This window comes from Papio anubis, chromosome 7, assembly GCF_008728515.1.
Source record: "Papio anubis isolate 15944 chromosome 7, Panubis1.0, whole genome shotgun sequence".
In the NCBI taxonomy this organism is placed as follows: Eukaryota; Metazoa; Chordata; class Mammalia; order Primates; family Cercopithecidae; genus Papio; species Papio anubis.
Window position 1 is genome coordinate 4183512 of NC_044982.1, and position 15589 is coordinate 4199100.

Here is a 15589-nt window from a genome sequence, read left to right on the forward strand (position 1 = left end):
AGGCGTCGGGGGCGTCGGGGCCGCCTGCGGCGTCGCGGGACTCACCTCCCGCGGCAGCCCCTCCGGACTCGTCGGCCCCACCGGGCCGGAGGAGGCGGGGATGGACTCCGGGCCGCGGGGGCTGCCGGGAGCCCGTTCCCTGGGCAACGGGGCCGACACCGGGGCCAGCACCGAAGAGCGGCAGTTGGCTCCGCCGAGGGCTAGAGCGGCAGAGCCACAAGTGGTAGCGGGCGGGGCGGACGTGACGCAAATGCGTTTCCGGCGGGGGTGGGCGGGGCTTCGCCTCTCCTTCTAGGGATATCTGCGGACCGCATGGAAGGTGCGTGAGATGGGTTCCTTTCCCGGGGAAGGGTGGCTGTGAATGTTACTGCTTGGGCCGCAGGTTGGGCCAGAAGCTGAGGAGCTCCCCGGATTAAATGAGGTTAAATGGAGGTCAGATGCCTTGCCCCAGCCTAGCCCGCAGGCCCCGCGCAGCCTCTGCTGGCTGCTCGGGAGACAGTTTTGCCGAGCCTCCGTTTTTTCACATGTGGAGTGACAGATGAACGGGACGATATACGCAAATGAGTGTCAGCAGATCAGACACCCAAAATGTAATTATTGTCACTATAAATTAGCACTAACAGAGTTCACTGGGTGCCAAGCCTTGCATGCTCAGCTCCTCCAGTAACTCCTCTCTGAACTGCCTTGTCAGAACATTCTGCTTGTAATGAAAGCTGGCTTCCGCCTAGTGCTCAGTCTGCTGAGTGCTGCTCCAAGTACTTTAAGTGGATCATCTCATTTGAACCTCACAGTGATCCCATGAAGTAATGTCAACCCCATTTTGCAGATGGGGAGTAGAGGCTCAGAGGGGATAAGTAACTTAGTCACTGTGCCCTCACCCTGCCCTGTCCTGTGACGCTGATGACTGGTCTTTACTGGCCCTTAAGTTTCTTGAAGTCAGTTATGGTTTTGGTTCCTAAATATGTGCCCAGTATGAGTCAGGCTGACCATAAATCAGATGTGGTCCTGCCCTCAGAATCTCCTGCTGGGGGGAAAACCCTCAGACAGTTATAGAACAGGTGGTAAGAGCTATTCCTCCATTTACCTCATTTTATGCAAAGCCTCCTATGTGTGGAAGGTTTGAAAGAGAACAAGACATAGTTCCTACCCTAGTTGAATTTCCAGTTTAGCAGGGAATATAGACATTAAACAAGCAAATACACTCCACCGATGAATATCGTGATAGCAGAATTACAGGATGTTCCACATATCTACCCCCCAACTTGGGGGATCCAGGAATACTTCTCTGTGGAAATGACTTTCTAAAAACCTGAATCAGATCATTTCACTGCCCTACCCAGAGCTTATTGCTCACTCCCCATTGTATTAGGTTAGTGCAAAAGTAATGGCAGTTTTGGCCATTAAAAGTTGTGGCAAAACCTGTTACTTTTGCACCAGTCTAATACTTAGAATAAGTCCAAACTTCTTATCTTAAGCTATTAGGTTCTAGTTGTCTGATCACCTCCTCACCCACTAGTCCTTTTCTGTCCGTTTCATTCCAGCACACTGGTTTTTGTTTGTTTGTTTGTTTTATTTTGTTTTGTTTTCTGTTTTTTGAACTCACCAACCTCATTCTCATAATTAGGGCACATGCTACTGACCTACCCTTTTTCTGGCTTTTCATCATTCAGATCTCAGCCTGAATGATACCTTCTCAGGGGGTCACATTAACACAAGACCCTGTTTTATTTTCCACGTACACTTACCATGATCTGAACTGATCGTGGCCATTTAATCGTTTATTATCTGCCTCCCCTTTGGCAAGTAAGTTCCTTGAAAACAGTCCTGATCCATCTCATTCAATCACTTCATTCCCCCATGCCTGGCATATTGTAGACAGTAAGCAAATATTTGTTGTTTAAGTAAAGAATGAGTGATAAATCAATATGATATTTAAAAGTGAGGATACTAAGTATGAGGCAGGGGAGTGGGGACACACACAGATAGGAAAAACATTCCAGGTCAAAGTCAGAACTTGGACAGAGCCAGCTCTGAGGCACAGAGGGCAAGTGGGAAAGGGGGAAGCTGAAGGGATGGGCAGAGCTTGGATAGTAGAGACCTTGAGCTAACAGGTGAGATACTGGGTTTTTGCCATGTGCCAGGCCTCACAGCTTCACATATATTATCTCATCTCAGCAATCCTATGAAGTAGATACTATTTTTATTCCCATTTTACAGATGAAAATGTTGAGGCTCTGAAAGGTACATGAACTTGCCCAAGATCTCACAGCTGGCAGAGCTGGGATTCAGACGCAGGCAGTGTGGTCTTCTGACTCGAGACGTCAAACCATCCAGCTGTTGTGTGTCCTGGATTCCTGAAGGGGACTTTATCCTGTGGGCCGTGAGAAGCCTTTGCGGGGTTCAAAGTAGTGAAGGCGAGAGGGCACCAGAGGGCTGGGGGAGAACAAACAACCTGAGTTGGCTCTTGGTGGTCTGGGGGTTGCTTCCCACAGGCAGTGGGATCCGGGTACATCTTGGAGGATAGGCGTCATGAGCCTGAGGAAGGAAGGCGCTTTCCTGCAGAGAGAACACGTGCAAAGGCCTGCAGGCACCTCAGCTTTTCAAGAGCTGCCAGTAGTTCATTTTCACTGGAGATTGACAGGGGGCCAATGTGTATGTGTGGGTTGATGTACGTGTTGATGCAGAGGGGTAGCTAGGTCTGGAAGGACTTTGGACTTCCTCCTGATTTCCAAGCAGGGTCGTGGCAGCATCGTGATCAACTCTGCATCTCTGTTGTCTCAGTGTCTTGAAATGATTCGCACTCATGAGCCATGCCACTCTGAACAAATTTAAAGTATCAGAGTGCCTGAGACTAGATAGTGGAAGTACTCAGGAGTCAGGGCTAGATAGATTATCCTGTAGGGAAGGTAACCTGAGCCATTGAAGAGTTTTAGCAGAAAGTCACAACTTTACCTTATTTCCAATCTTTGGAAAACGAAGGGCTTAAGGTAAAAATTTTGCGGAGCCGTTAAGCTGGAAAAGGATTCAGCTATATCTGGTGAATCTTAAAATGTTAAAAATATTCTATGTTGTCGTCTTCCAGGAACCTTCACATTCATTCAGACTTTGTAGTTTCCACATTTATTTGTCCAGTTGATGCAGCATTTGAGATAGTTTTACTGTTGAAAATTATGAGGACATTTGCCCTCCAACTATGATTGTATATTCCATGATAATAATTTTGTTTCTTTTATACCCTATCAGCAAAGACTGTTGGAATTGTAACGCCCAGAAAACCTGTCTTATCTGTCAGTGCAAGAAAAATTAAGGACAATGCGGCTGATTGGCATAATTTAATCCTGAAGTGGGAAACCCTCAGTGATGCAGGTTTTACCACTGCAAATAATATTGCCAACTTGAAAATCAGTTTATTGTAAGTACATATCGGTTTTTCATGCTCTAAGTTTTTCACCCTTAATAACTGGGGAAATATCAACATGAATAAATTTGAAAATAAAATATTAAGCAAAAAAAGCAAGTGGTAAGATGACACATGATACAAAATTATATTCCTTTTTTTTTTTTTTTGAGATGAAGTCTCACTCTGTTGCCCAGGCTGGAGTGCGATGGCGCAATCTTGGCTCACTGCAACCTCCACCACCTGGGTTCAAGTGATTCTCCTGCCTCAGCCTCCGGACTAGCTGGGATTACAGGCGCCTGTCACCACACCCGGCTAATTACTGTATTTTTAGTAGAGTCGGGGTTTCACCATGTTAGTCAGGATGGTCTCGAACTCCTGACCTCACATGATCCACCTTCCTCAGCCTCCCAAAGTGCTGGAATTACAAGTGTGAGCCACCACGCCTGGCTATTCTGATTTTTAAAACCATAGATTCTTTGATTCTTTTGTAGTTCATAGGCGTGATGATTGGGTTTTCATGCTCATGTATGACCTGTGCCTTCCTCAAACTTTGCTATGATGTTGACACAGTATGTAGCTGATATGGAAAAAACTACCATGGATTCTTTTTGTCCATTTTTGGATTTTACATAAACAAAAAACATATGTTAGTGTTTCCTTTATGTCTTGCTTTCTTTTTCTATTTTTTATTTTTGGAGATGAGTCTCACTCTATCCCCCAGGCTGGAGTGCAATGGTACGATCTCAGCTCACTGCAACCTCTGCCTCCCAGGTTCAAGCAATTCTGCATCAGCCTCCTGAGTAGCTGGAATTACAGTTGCCTGCCACCACGCTCGGCTAATTTTTGTATTTTTTGTAGAGACCAAGTTTCACCATGTTGACCAGGTTGGTCTCGAACTCTTGACCTCAGGTGATCCGCCCACCTCAGCCTCCCTAAGTGCTGGGATTATAGGTGTAAGCCACTGCACCCAGCCATGTCTCACTGTCTTTCAACTTGGAAGCCATCCATGTAATGTAGAGCCACTATTCTGGTTCTGTTCTTTCTCATTGCTGTTTAATAGTGTTTACCCACATTAGACCTCTCAAACTCTGCCACTGGTTTATCAACTAAGTTATGTAATGTTCTCAATCTTTTGTTGTCATTTCAGCAATGTGCACAGCATCTTTCCCAGGAATAGATTCCATCTCAAGAAACCACCTTCTTTGCTCATCCGTAAGAAACAACTCCTCATCTGTTCAAGTTTTCTCATGAGATTGCAGCAATTCAGTCCCATCTTCAGACCCCACTTCTAGTTCTGGTTCTCTTGCTTTTTCCACTGGCAGAGTAGATTTAACATCATTCTTAAGGGCCCTAGGAGTTTGAGAATGGTAGATGAGCATTGGATTCAACTTAAAGTCACTAACAGCAATATCCCCTAACGAGAGGGTCCGCCTGTCTCTTGAAGCTTTGAAGCCTGTCATTGACTTCTCTGTAGTTGTGAATGTCTTGGATGACATGTTCTTCTAATAGAAGGCTGTTTCATCTACACTGACAATCTGTCATATCGTGTAGCTACCTTCATCATTGATCTTAAGTAGATCCTCTGGATAACTTGCTCCAGCTTCTACATTAGCGCTTGCAGCTTCACGTTCCACTTTTATGTTATGGAGATGGCTTTTGTCCTTAAACCTCATGAACCAAATCCTGCTAGTGTCAAATTTTTCTTCTGTAACTTCCTCATGTCTCTCAGCCTTCACAGAATTGAAGAGAGTGAGGGTCCTGCTCTGGATTAGGCTTTGACTTAAGGGAATGCTGTGTCTGTTTTGCTCTTCTGTGCAGACCCCTCAAACTTTCTCCATATCCGCGCTAAGGCTGTTTTCACTCATCATTCACATGTTCACTGGAGTAGCACCTTTAATTTTCTTCAATAACTTCTCTTTTTTGCCTTCACAACTTGGCCAACTGTTTGACACAAGAGGCCTAGCTTTTGGCTTATCTTAGCCTTTTTTTTTTTTTTTTTTTTGTACAGATGGAGTCTCGCTCTGTCGCTTAGGCTGGAGTGCAATGGTGCAATCTTGGCTCACTGCAACCTCCGCCTCCTGGGTTCAAGCAATTCTCCTGCCTCTGCCTCTCGAGTAGCTGGGACTACAGGTGCATGCTGCCACGCCCGGCTAATTTCTTTTGTATTTTAGTAGAAATGGGGTTTCACCATGTTGCCCAGGCTGGTCTTTAATTCCTGAGCTCAGGCAATCCACCCGCCTCGGCCTCCCAAAGTGCTAGGATTACATGCGTGAGCCCCCGCACCTGGCCCCTTATCTCAGCTTTTCACATGCTTTCCTCACTAAGCTTAATCATTTCCAGCTTTTAATTTTTTTGTTTCTTAAATTGGCCAAAGTATAGCTTTTGATTTAAAATGAGATATGCAACTCTTCCTTTCACTTGTACATTTAGTGGCCAATGTAGGGCTATTAATTGGCTTGATTTCAATATCCTCCTATTTCAGGAAATAGGGAGGCCCAAGGAGATGGGGAGAAATGGGAGCAGCCAGTCAGTGGAGCAGTCAGAACACACAACATTCATTCATTAAGCTCGCTGTTACATGTGAACATGGTTCATGGCACCTCAAAATAATTAAACTAGTAATATCAAAGATTATCAATCAAAGATCATAGATATAATAATGAAAAAGTTTGAAGTATTGTAAGAATTACCAAAATATGATACAGAGACATGAAGTAAGCACATACTATTGGAAAAATGGCGCTGGTTGATTTGCCATACATACATACACAGGGTTGCCACAGGCCTTCAATTTGTAAAAAATGCATTATCTATGAAACTCAGTAAGGTGAAGCATAGTAAAGTGAGGCATGTCTGTATTCCTGGATTTTGAACTCTTTGAGGAAATGATCCATGTCTTGTTCATCTTTGTACATCCAGCACCACGCCCTATGCCAACGATGCCACACAGCTGAATGTTGTTTTTTTTGGTTTTTTGTTTTTTTTTGAGACAGTCTTGCTCTTTTGCACAGGCTGAGTACAGTGGTGCGATAACGGCTCACTGCAGCCTTGACTTCCTGGGCTTAAGTGATCCTCCCACCTCAGCCTCCTAAGTAGCTAGGGCCACATGCGTGTCCCACCATGCCCAGCTAATTTTTACTTTTAATTTTTGTGGAGATGAGGTCTCACTATGTTGCTCAGGCTGGATTCAAACTCCTGGACTCAAGCAGTCCTCCCGCATCCACCCCCCAAAGTGTTGAGATTACAGGCATGAGCCACCAAAACCAGCTGTCATGGCTGAATTTAACTGACTTATTTTGGTGCAAAATTGAGTGACCAATGGACATATTCATTGCACATATAAATAATAACTGAATTTATATCATAATGATATGAAAGAACAATGCTTATGCAAAATGTCCCATGTAACTATGTGGATATAGAGGTTTGCAGAATTTATTATAAGGAAATAAGGCAAGCTTAAAGAGTTTATAAAGAGTATATTTTGTACACATTATTTTCTATTTTGTTTAGGAATAAAGACAAGATAGAACTAGACAGCAGCAGCCCAGCCGTGAAGGAAAATGAAGAAAAGGTGTGTCTGGAATATAACGAGGAACTGGAGAAGCTATGTGAGGAACTGCAGGCCACCTTGGATGGGTTGGTAAGACATAAAGACGCAGGCCACTTGTGGTCACTGTTGCTGAATCCGATGGATGTATTTGGGATTCACTTGACCATTGGCCATCCCTTCCTCCTTCTCAATCTCCTCTGATGTTCTCTTCCTCTGCCTGCCACGTAAATCTTAATGTTCCCCAGGATGCTGTCTTAGACATTCACTCCTCCTGTGCATCATCCAGGGAAATTTCACCCGCTTTCCGGTCTCATCACATAGTAAAAATTCTTTTTTTTTTTCGTGAGATGGGGTCTTGCTTTGTCGCCCAGGCTGGAGTGCAGTGGCGCGATCTTGGCTCACCGCAACCTCTGCCTCCTGGGCTCAAGCAATTCTCCTGTCTCAGCCTCCAGAGTAGCTGGGACTACAGTTGCGCTCTACCACGCCTGGCTAATTTTTGTATTTTTAGTTGAGACAGGGTTTCACCATATTGGTCAGGCTGGTCTCAAACTCCTGATCTCAGGTGATCCACCTGCTGGCCTCCCAGAGGGCTGGGATTACAGGCATGAGCCACCGCACCCAACCACAAAGTAAATATTTTAGGCTTCTAGGGCCAGCCAGTCTCTGTCTCAGCTACTCATCTCTGCCACATAGGACTAAACAGCCATAGACAATATGTGTGTAAATGGATGTGGCTGTGTTCCATGAAACTTTATCTTTGTTTTTTGAATGTTTTTTTTTTTTTTTGAGATGGAGTCTCACTTTGTCACCCAGGGCGGAGTATAGTAGCATGATCTCAGCTCACTGCAAACTCCACCTCCCAGGTTCAAGTGATTCTCCTGCCTTAGCCTCCCAAATAGCTGGGATTATAGCCTCGCACCACCACATCAGCTAATTTTTGTATTTTTAGTAGAGACAGCATTTCACCATGTTGACCAGGCTGGTCTCGAACTCCTGACCTCAAGTGATCCGCCTGCCTCGGTCTCCCAAACTGCTGGGATTACAGGCATGAGCCACCACACCTGGCCTTTTTTGTTTCTGTTTATGTGGTTTTTTTGTTTGTTTGTTTGTTTTTGAGACAGAGTCTCACTCTGCCACTGAGGCTGGAGTGCAATGGCGAGATCTTGGCTTACTGCAACCTCCGTCTCCTGGGTTCAAGTGATTCTTGTGCCTCAACCTTCTGCCTAGCTGGGATCACAGCTGCGCACCACCATGCCCAGCTAATTGTATTTTTAGTAGAGATGGGGTTTCACCGTGTTGGCCAGGCTGGTCTCGAAGTCCTGGCCTCAAGTGATCCACCCACCTTAGCCTCCCAAAGTGTTGGGATTACAGGCTTAAGCCACTGCACCCGTACAGGAAAACTTTTTTTTTTTTTTTTTTTTTTTGAGACAGAGTCTTGCTCTGTCGCCTAGGCTGGAGTGCAGTGATATGATCTTGGCTCACTGCAGCCTCCATCTCCCAGGTTCAAGCGATTCTTCCACCTCAGTGTTCTAAGTAACTGGGATTACAGGTGCGTGTCACCATGCTCGGCTAATTTTTGTATTTTTAATAGAGACGGGGCTTTGCCATGTTGGCTAGGCTGGTCTTGAACTCCTGACCTCAAGTCATCTGCCCACCTCGGCCTCCCAGAATGCTGGGATTACAGGTGTGGGCCACCATATTTGTCCAGGAAAACTTTTATCTTTGGACACTGAAATTAGAATTTTGTATAACTTTTATGAGTCACAATCACTATTGTCCTTTTGGTTATTTTCAACCATTTAAAAATGAAAAAAACCATCTTAGCTTGTGGGCCATACAGAAATAGGCTGTGGGCCAGAATTGACATGTGTTCCCGGGATAATTTGCCCATCCCTGATACAGCACGTAAGAGACTGAAGTGTTTGTTTCATGAACTAATAACTAAATTTCAAAACCTACCATACTGGCCACCAGATGTGAAGATAATACCACCTTATTTCTTTGCTAGGCACAGGAAATTAGGTTTTACACATATTTGAACTTGGATAACTGAAGCTTACCCGTAAACATTTAAGATCTTTATATTTTCACCTTTTTGTTTGTTTGTTTGGAGACAAGGTCTTGCTCTGGAATGCAGTAGCATGATCACAGCTCACTGCAGCCTTTACTTCCTGGGCTGAAGTGATCTTCTTGCCTCAGCCTCCTGAGCAGCTGGGACTACAAGCATGAATCTTCATGCCCGGCTAATTTTTAAAATTTGTTTGTAGAGACAGGGTTATCATGTTTACCAGGCTGGTCTGGAACTCCAGACATGACGTCATCCTCCCACCTTGGCCTTCCAAAGTGCTGGGATCACAGGTGTGAGCCCTGGCGCCCGGCCTTAGCTTTTCCGGCATGTCTTCTTTCGGCTTCAGGATCCCGTGTGACATTGATCCCCGTGTTTCCTTAGGCTCCTTTTGGCTGTGACAGTTTCTCAGACTTCCCTGTTTTTGATGACTTGGACAATTTTGAGGAATACTGGTCAGGTATTCTGTAGAATGGCCCTCAGTGGAGATTTCTCTGATGTTTTTCTCCGAATTAGACGGAGGTTATGGGTTTGTTTCAGAGGAGGACCACAGAAGTAAAGTGCCATTTCTATCACATCATATCAAGGGCACATACTGGACATTCTGTCATCAGGACTTTTCTTTGGGTCTCACCTATTGCCCAGGCTGGTCTCAAACTCCTGGGCTTAAGCAGTCCTCCCACCTCAGCCTCCCACAGTGCTGAGATTCCAGACGTGAGCCACTGTGCCCGGCCAGGACTTTTCACTGTCGAAGTTGACCTTGATCACCAGGCACACCAGGTTCCTCTGCTGTGAAGTTGCTCTTTCTCCTCCTCCCATGCTGTGCTCTCTGGCAGGAAGTCACTATGTGTAGCCCATACCTAGGGGGTAGGGACGTTTTCACCACCTCCTTCAGGGTGCAGTATCTACATAAATTATTTGGAATTATTCTGCATGGGAGATTGGTTCCCTCCCTCCCATTTGTTAATTTTTTTTTTTTTTTTTTTTTTTTTTTTAGAGATGGAGTTTCGCTCTTGTCACCCAGGCTAGAGTGCAGTGGGGTGATCTGGGCCCACCGCAACCTCTGCCTCCCGGGTTCAAGTGGTTCTCCTGTCTCAGCTTCCCAAGTAGCTAGGATTACAAGTGTCTGCCACCACACCCAGCTAACTGTTGTACTTTTATTTATTTATTAAAAAAAATTTGTTTTGGCCAGGCGTGGTGACTCATGCCTGTAATCCCAGCACTCTGGGAGGCCTGAGGCAGGTGGCTCACCTGAGGTCAGGAGTTTGAGACCAGCATGGCCAATATGGTGAAACCCCATCTCTACTAAAATACAAAAAATTAGCTGGGGGTGGTGGCAGGCACTGCAGTCCCAGCTACTTGGGGAGGCTGAAGCAGGAGAATCACTTTCAGAGGTTGCAGTTAGCCGAGATCACACTACTGCACTCCAGTCGGGGCAACAGAGTGAGACGCCGTCTCAAAAAAAAAAAGAAAAGTCCGGGCGCGGTGGCTCACACTTGTAATCCCAGCACTTTGGGAGGCCAAGGCGGGTGGATCACAAGGTCAGGAGTTCAAGACCAGCCTGGCCAAGATGGTTAAACCCTGTTTCTACTACAAATATGAAAATTAGCCAGGCGTGGTGGTGGGTGCCTGTCATCCCAGCTACTCAGGAGGCTGAGGCAGAGAATTGCTTGAACCCAGGAGGCGGAGCTTGCAGTGAGCTGAGATCGCACCACTGTACTCCAGCCTGGGTGACAGAGTGAAACTCATCTCAAAAAAAAAAAAAAAGAAAAGAAAAGTGGTTTGGGAATAAGTTTTCATTCTATGTTCAAAACCAAAAGTTGATTTTATAAGGGTATTATTATTATTATTATTCCTATTTTCCTCTATCGGTTAAGGAGCATGGTTTCCAGACCTGGTCTGTGTCTTTCATAAGTTTGACCTTCTGGGGGTTGCATGCACTGTTTTCCCTAAGCTGGGCTAACATTTCACTGTGGTGTGTGTTTGCTGTGGGAAGAAGCCACCAATGTTGAAATGTAAGGGGCTGTTGTTTATGCATTGTTCATTCAGGGATGCACGTGCCTATGTGACCTGAATTCCTTACTGATGGCTGAGTGACAGAATTGAGCATGACTTCTCGCCTGGGGTCAAGGCTCCAGAATTTCCCTTATTCTCCTGTTATCAGCTTTTCTTAGAATCAGGTGGCACCAGGGAGGTGCCGTAGGACTCAGAGGAAAGAGCAGAGGACTGGGTGTTAAAACTTGGTGTCAGAAGGCATGGTATCGAGTTCTGGCCTCATCCCTCTCAGCTCAACCTGGAGCAGTTTCCAGCTGTGAAAGGGAAATGATGAGTCCTGCCTCTTGGGGTTGGGCCAAATAAAATATCAAACCGTAAAAGATTTGGGAAACAAGTAAAGTCCTGTAAAAATTAACATTAGCTGCATTTAGTGCTTGCCACTTCCAATGTAATTGGAGGGTGGTTGGAAGGACCAAGTAAAGGAATTAATATTTTTGACAATTTATATATCTTTTCTTATTTCCCCCCATGTATGTAAAGTCAGCTATACTTAGGAGTTTAAAATTTGGTCTTCATAGACCTATGCTACTTAAATCTGAAATCCTAGTTACTTCACCCATTAATTTTCTTTATCAAACCCTTATATATCTCCAAGTAGGTGCTTCACAAATACTAACTCAATCCTCTTCACCACGCTGTGGAAGTAAGCCCGCCATTGCCCCTATTCTGTGCTGCCTGCTGTGTGCAGCGGGGACGGTTTAGTAGCTCCCACAAGTGGCTGTGCACATCATGGAGTTACAGGGCTTAGGACAGAGCCTGGCCCCCACTGAGGGACCGTCAATGGCAGCTCGCCACGTTTCCTTACTTCCTGCGTGAAGTGTTGAGGGCTCCCTTTCTGTGTTGCCATTTTATAAACAAGGAAGTCAAGGAGGTTTCCGTAAATAAAGGCAGTTAATAAGAGAGGGTCAGGCCTGGTGCGGTGTCTCACGCCTATAATCCCAGCACTTTGGGAGGCCGAGGCGGGTGGATCACGAGTTCGGGAGATCAAGACCAGCCTGGCCAACATGGTGAAACCCCATCTCTACTAAAAATACACAAATTAGCTGGGCGTGGTGGCACACGCCTGTAATCCCAGCTACTTGGGAGGCTGAGGCAGGAGAATCACTTGAACCCAGGAGTCAGAGGTTGTAGTGAGCCAAGATCCCGCCACTACACTCCAGCCTGGCACTGCACTCCAGCCTGGCACTGCACTCTCCAGCCTGGCACTACACTCCAGCCTGGCGCTGCACTCCAGCTTGGTGACAGAACGAGACTCCGTCTCAAAAAAAAAAAAAAAGAGAGAGTCAGAAATGAGCTCATTTGATGCCTTTCTCTCTCACTTCTTAAAAGCAGCAAGAGCCAGCCAGGCGTGGTGGCGCATGTCTGTATAATCCCAGCACTTTGGGAGGCTGAGGTGGGAGGATCGCTTGAGCCCAGGAGTTAGAGACCAGCCTGGGCAACATAACGAGACCCTGTCTCTACAAATTAAAAAAAATTAACTGGGCGTGGTGGTGCACACCTGTGATCCCAGCTACTTGGGAGGCAGTCGACGCTGCATGAGGCACGGTCATGCCACTGCATTACAGTTTTACAACTTGGGCAACAGAATGAGACCCTGTCTCAAAAAAAAACAGGCAGCAAGAGGCTGCCTTGGGATTCCCCCAGGACTTTGGGCCTAAAACATTAGTGCTCTTTGGAAATCCTAGTGAAATGGCACTCAGAAACCTTTCTTGCTCTAGGACTGGAAATCTGGGGTTTATTACCAAAGTAATTCAAATTAATGGAATCATAGCAACTGTCCACCTTCGTCTCTCTGGGAATTTGCTGTACTTAGAGTTAACAGTGTTTAGTTATTGGAATTTTTATCACAATAGATGTACACTTCTTAGCTTTGAAATCTTATAGGTATTGAATCTGAGACTGGAGATTTCAAATATTATCATATTCTAAATGAATATGTTTCAGACCAAAATACAGGTGAAAATGGAAAAGCTGTCTTCAACTACCAAGGGAATTTGTGAACTAGAAAATTACCATTATGGGGAGGAGACTAAACGACCCCCTCTGTTCCACACTTGGCCTACAACCCATTTCTGTAAGTAGTTCCTTCTCAGTTAACTTTCAGGAGGGTAAAGGTTATTAAGGGCATTTAGTATCGTTTACATCTGGTACTTTAAGAAGCTGACAAGGCTTTGAAATTCAATGCAAAAGTATCTATCGGGAGGAAAAGAGACAGAGGCGTCTTAAAATAAACATTTCTTCTTGGCTTTAATTACCTGGTTATCAGCAGAGTATATTAAACATAATTAGAGACCCGTGAAGCAAGCTGCTGTTATTAGGCCTCTAAAACCAGTGGGGCAGAGTGAATTCTACCTCCTCTGTGGAAGCAGAAATCTCTCATTTTGGGGGGGAAGGGGAGAAAGGGGTTTTTTTGGTTTGTTGAGGTTTTTCTTTTCCTTTTTGTTTTAATTAAAAAACAAATTGAGGTCACTGCAGCCAACCTCATGGAAGATGACTGGGAAAAATGAAAGCCATGACTTCAATAAACTCTAGGAGGTACTTCTTAAAGGGCTACTTTTAGCTTTATTAGTTCAAGACAAGGGCTAAGCTGTTTTATGTTGATCTGAGACTTTTTAAATAAGGCAGGGGAAAATCACCTGGTGGAATGTGTTTAGTGATATATTGTCACTTTGAGGGGAATCTCCTACTTATAATCACTGTAGGTCACCTAAGGGTCAGGTAGAAAAGGTTATGTATACTTTTTTTGAGACAGAGTCTCGCTCTGTCACGCATGCTGGAGTGTAGTGGTGCAGTCTTGGCTCACTACAGCCTCCGCCTCCTAGGCTGAAGCAATTCTCGTGGCTCAGTCTCCCAAGTAGCTGAGATTACAGGCGTGCGCCACCACACCCGGCTAGTTTGTTTTTTTTTTTTTTTTGGAGACGGAGTCTTGCTCTGTCGCCCAGGCTGGAGTGCGGTGGCGCAATCTCAGCTCACCGCAAGCTCTGCCTCCCGGATTCACGCCATTCTCCTGCCTCAGCCTTCTGAGCAGCTGGGACTACAGGCGCCCGCCACCATGTCTGGCTAATTTTTCATGTTTTTAGTAGAGACGGGGTTTCACCGTGTTAGCCAGGATGGTCTCGATCTCCTCACCTCGTGATCCACCCACCTCGGCCTCCCAAAGTGCTGGGATTACAGGTGTGAGCCACCGCGCCCGCCTTAGTTTTTGTATTTTTTAGTAGAGACAGGGTTTTGCCATGTTGGCCAGGCTGGTCTCAAACTCCTGACCTCATGTGACCTACCCACTTGGGCCTCCCACAGTGCTGGGATTACAGGCGTGGGCCACCGCGCCTGGCCTATATACGCTTTTATTTCACTCTGCTGACGATGTTATCGAATTGTACTAATCTGTACCAGCTAGAGTGGTAAACTCCATCGGGCCCTTCTTCCTTTCAGTGCTGTTGCTAATTCTGGTTTTTAATTAAGAGCTGTTAAAAATGTAGTTCTTCCCGAGTCAAGACTACATTCTTGAATCACTGCCATTAAGGGACACTCACGTTTCTTTCAGATGAGGTTTCGCACAAGCTCTTGGAGATGTACAGGAAGGAGCTGCTCCTGAAGCGCACGGTGGCCAAGGAGCTTGCACACACCAGGGATCCTGACCTCACCCTGAGCTACTTGTCCATGTGGCTGCACCAGCCCTACGTGGAGAGCGACAGCAGGCTGCATCTGGAGAGCATGCTGCTGGAGACGGGCCACCGAGCTCTGTGACGTCCTGAGACCGCTGCGGACACTGGCTCCTTCCACTTCTCACCAGGCAGACAGTCTCCTGCCTAGGACCCAGTGCCGCAGGCCTGGATCAGACCTCAGGATCAGACCTTCTTGGGGTCTTCTGGCCAGAGCTTGTCACCAGCCCCGTGGCCTCTCCAGGCATGCCCATGTCCACAGCCCGCGGCCAGCCCCATGTGGTGCCACTCAGCCTCCTCTGCCCCTCCTGGGAACCTGTCACTCGTGGGTGCTTCTGAGTAAAATCAATGAGTTTCTGAGCAGAATGAGTGAGTGATCTGGTTTCTATAAATAAGGTGTGCTTTATACATTTGTGTAGAAAATCCTTGGTTTAATATTTTCACTTTATGCCTATCTGATTGTTGAAGTTTTTATGAGAATATATTAGTTTTTGGGCCAGGTGCAGTGGCTCACGCCTGTAATCCCAGCACTTTGGGAGGCTGAAGTGGGCAGATCACTTGAGGTTAGGAGTTCGAGTCCAGCCTGGCCAACATACTGAAACCCTGTCTCTACTAAAAATACAAAAATCAACCGGCATGGTGGTACGTGCCTGCAATCCCAGCTACTCGAGAGGCTGAGGCAGAAGAATCGCTTGAATCAGGAGGCAGAGGCTGCTGTGAGCCATTGCAGCCCAACCTGGGTGACAGAGTGAGACTTCATCTTAAATAATAAGATCCCATAGAGTTAAAGTGAAGTTTGACATCATGACAATGAAAATAACCTACGAAAAAATTGCCGCTGTTTGCATACTGGG

General features: G+C 45.9%; 2 protein-coding genes and 1 non-coding gene across 9 annotated transcripts in view; 2 read left to right on the forward strand and 1 right to left on the reverse strand.

Annotated features, from left to right (window-relative positions):
• Positions 1 to 160, reverse strand: part of TECPR2 (tectonin beta-propeller repeat containing 2) — a 140184-nt gene extending 140024 nt beyond the window's left edge. For all 3 annotated transcript variants that reach the window (XM_021941587.2, XM_031667794.1, XM_031667795.1), the window contains exon 1: positions 46 to 160. The gene's annotated coding sequence lies outside the window, so the exon portion shown is untranslated. The remainder of the gene's footprint in view (positions 1 to 45) is intronic.
• A 67-nt stretch (positions 161 to 227) lies between these two features.
• Positions 228 to 15101, forward strand: CINP (cyclin dependent kinase 2 interacting protein). Of its 5 annotated transcripts, XM_009212289.3 has the most exons (6): positions 298 to 319; positions 2218 to 2241; positions 3244 to 3412; positions 6914 to 7043; positions 13018 to 13147; positions 14618 to 15101. In XM_009212289.3, the coding sequence occupies exons 1-6, from the start codon at positions 313 to 315 to the stop codon at positions 14818 to 14820; spliced, it is 663 nt and encodes a 220-aa protein (XP_009210553.1). In that variant the 5' UTR covers positions 298 to 312; the 3' UTR covers positions 14821 to 15101. The 5 variants fall into 5 exon arrangements, with proteins under 5 accessions (XP_017817043.1, XP_003902343.1, XP_009210553.1 ...); XM_003902294.5 differs by lacking the exon at positions 2218 to 2241 and having other exon boundaries at positions 237 to 319; XM_021941593.2 differs by lacking the exon at positions 298 to 319 and having other exon boundaries at positions 2241 to 2339.
• Positions 3880 to 3983, forward strand: LOC116276273. The gene has a single exon (XR_004185695.1). It is a non-coding gene; the product is annotated as a small nucleolar RNA U13 (small nucleolar RNA).
• Positions 15102 to 15589: the final 488 nt, after the last annotated feature.

What these genes read in the sequence shown, in the direction of transcription:
- CINP (XM_021941593.2), top strand. Translation starts at nt 2,246, where the DNA reads ATGAACTTGCCCAAGATCTCACAGCTGGCAGAGCTGGGATTCAGACGC. An exon ending in AACTTGAAAATCAGTTTATT is followed by an intron (nt 3,413 to 6,913) that starts GTAAGTACATAT and finishes TATTTTGTTTAG; the next exon opens with GAATAAAGACAAGATAGAAC. An exon ending in AGGCCACCTTGGATGGGTTG is followed by an intron (nt 7,044 to 13,017) that starts GTAAGACATAAA and finishes AATATGTTTCAG; the next exon opens with ACCAAAATACAGGTGAAAAT.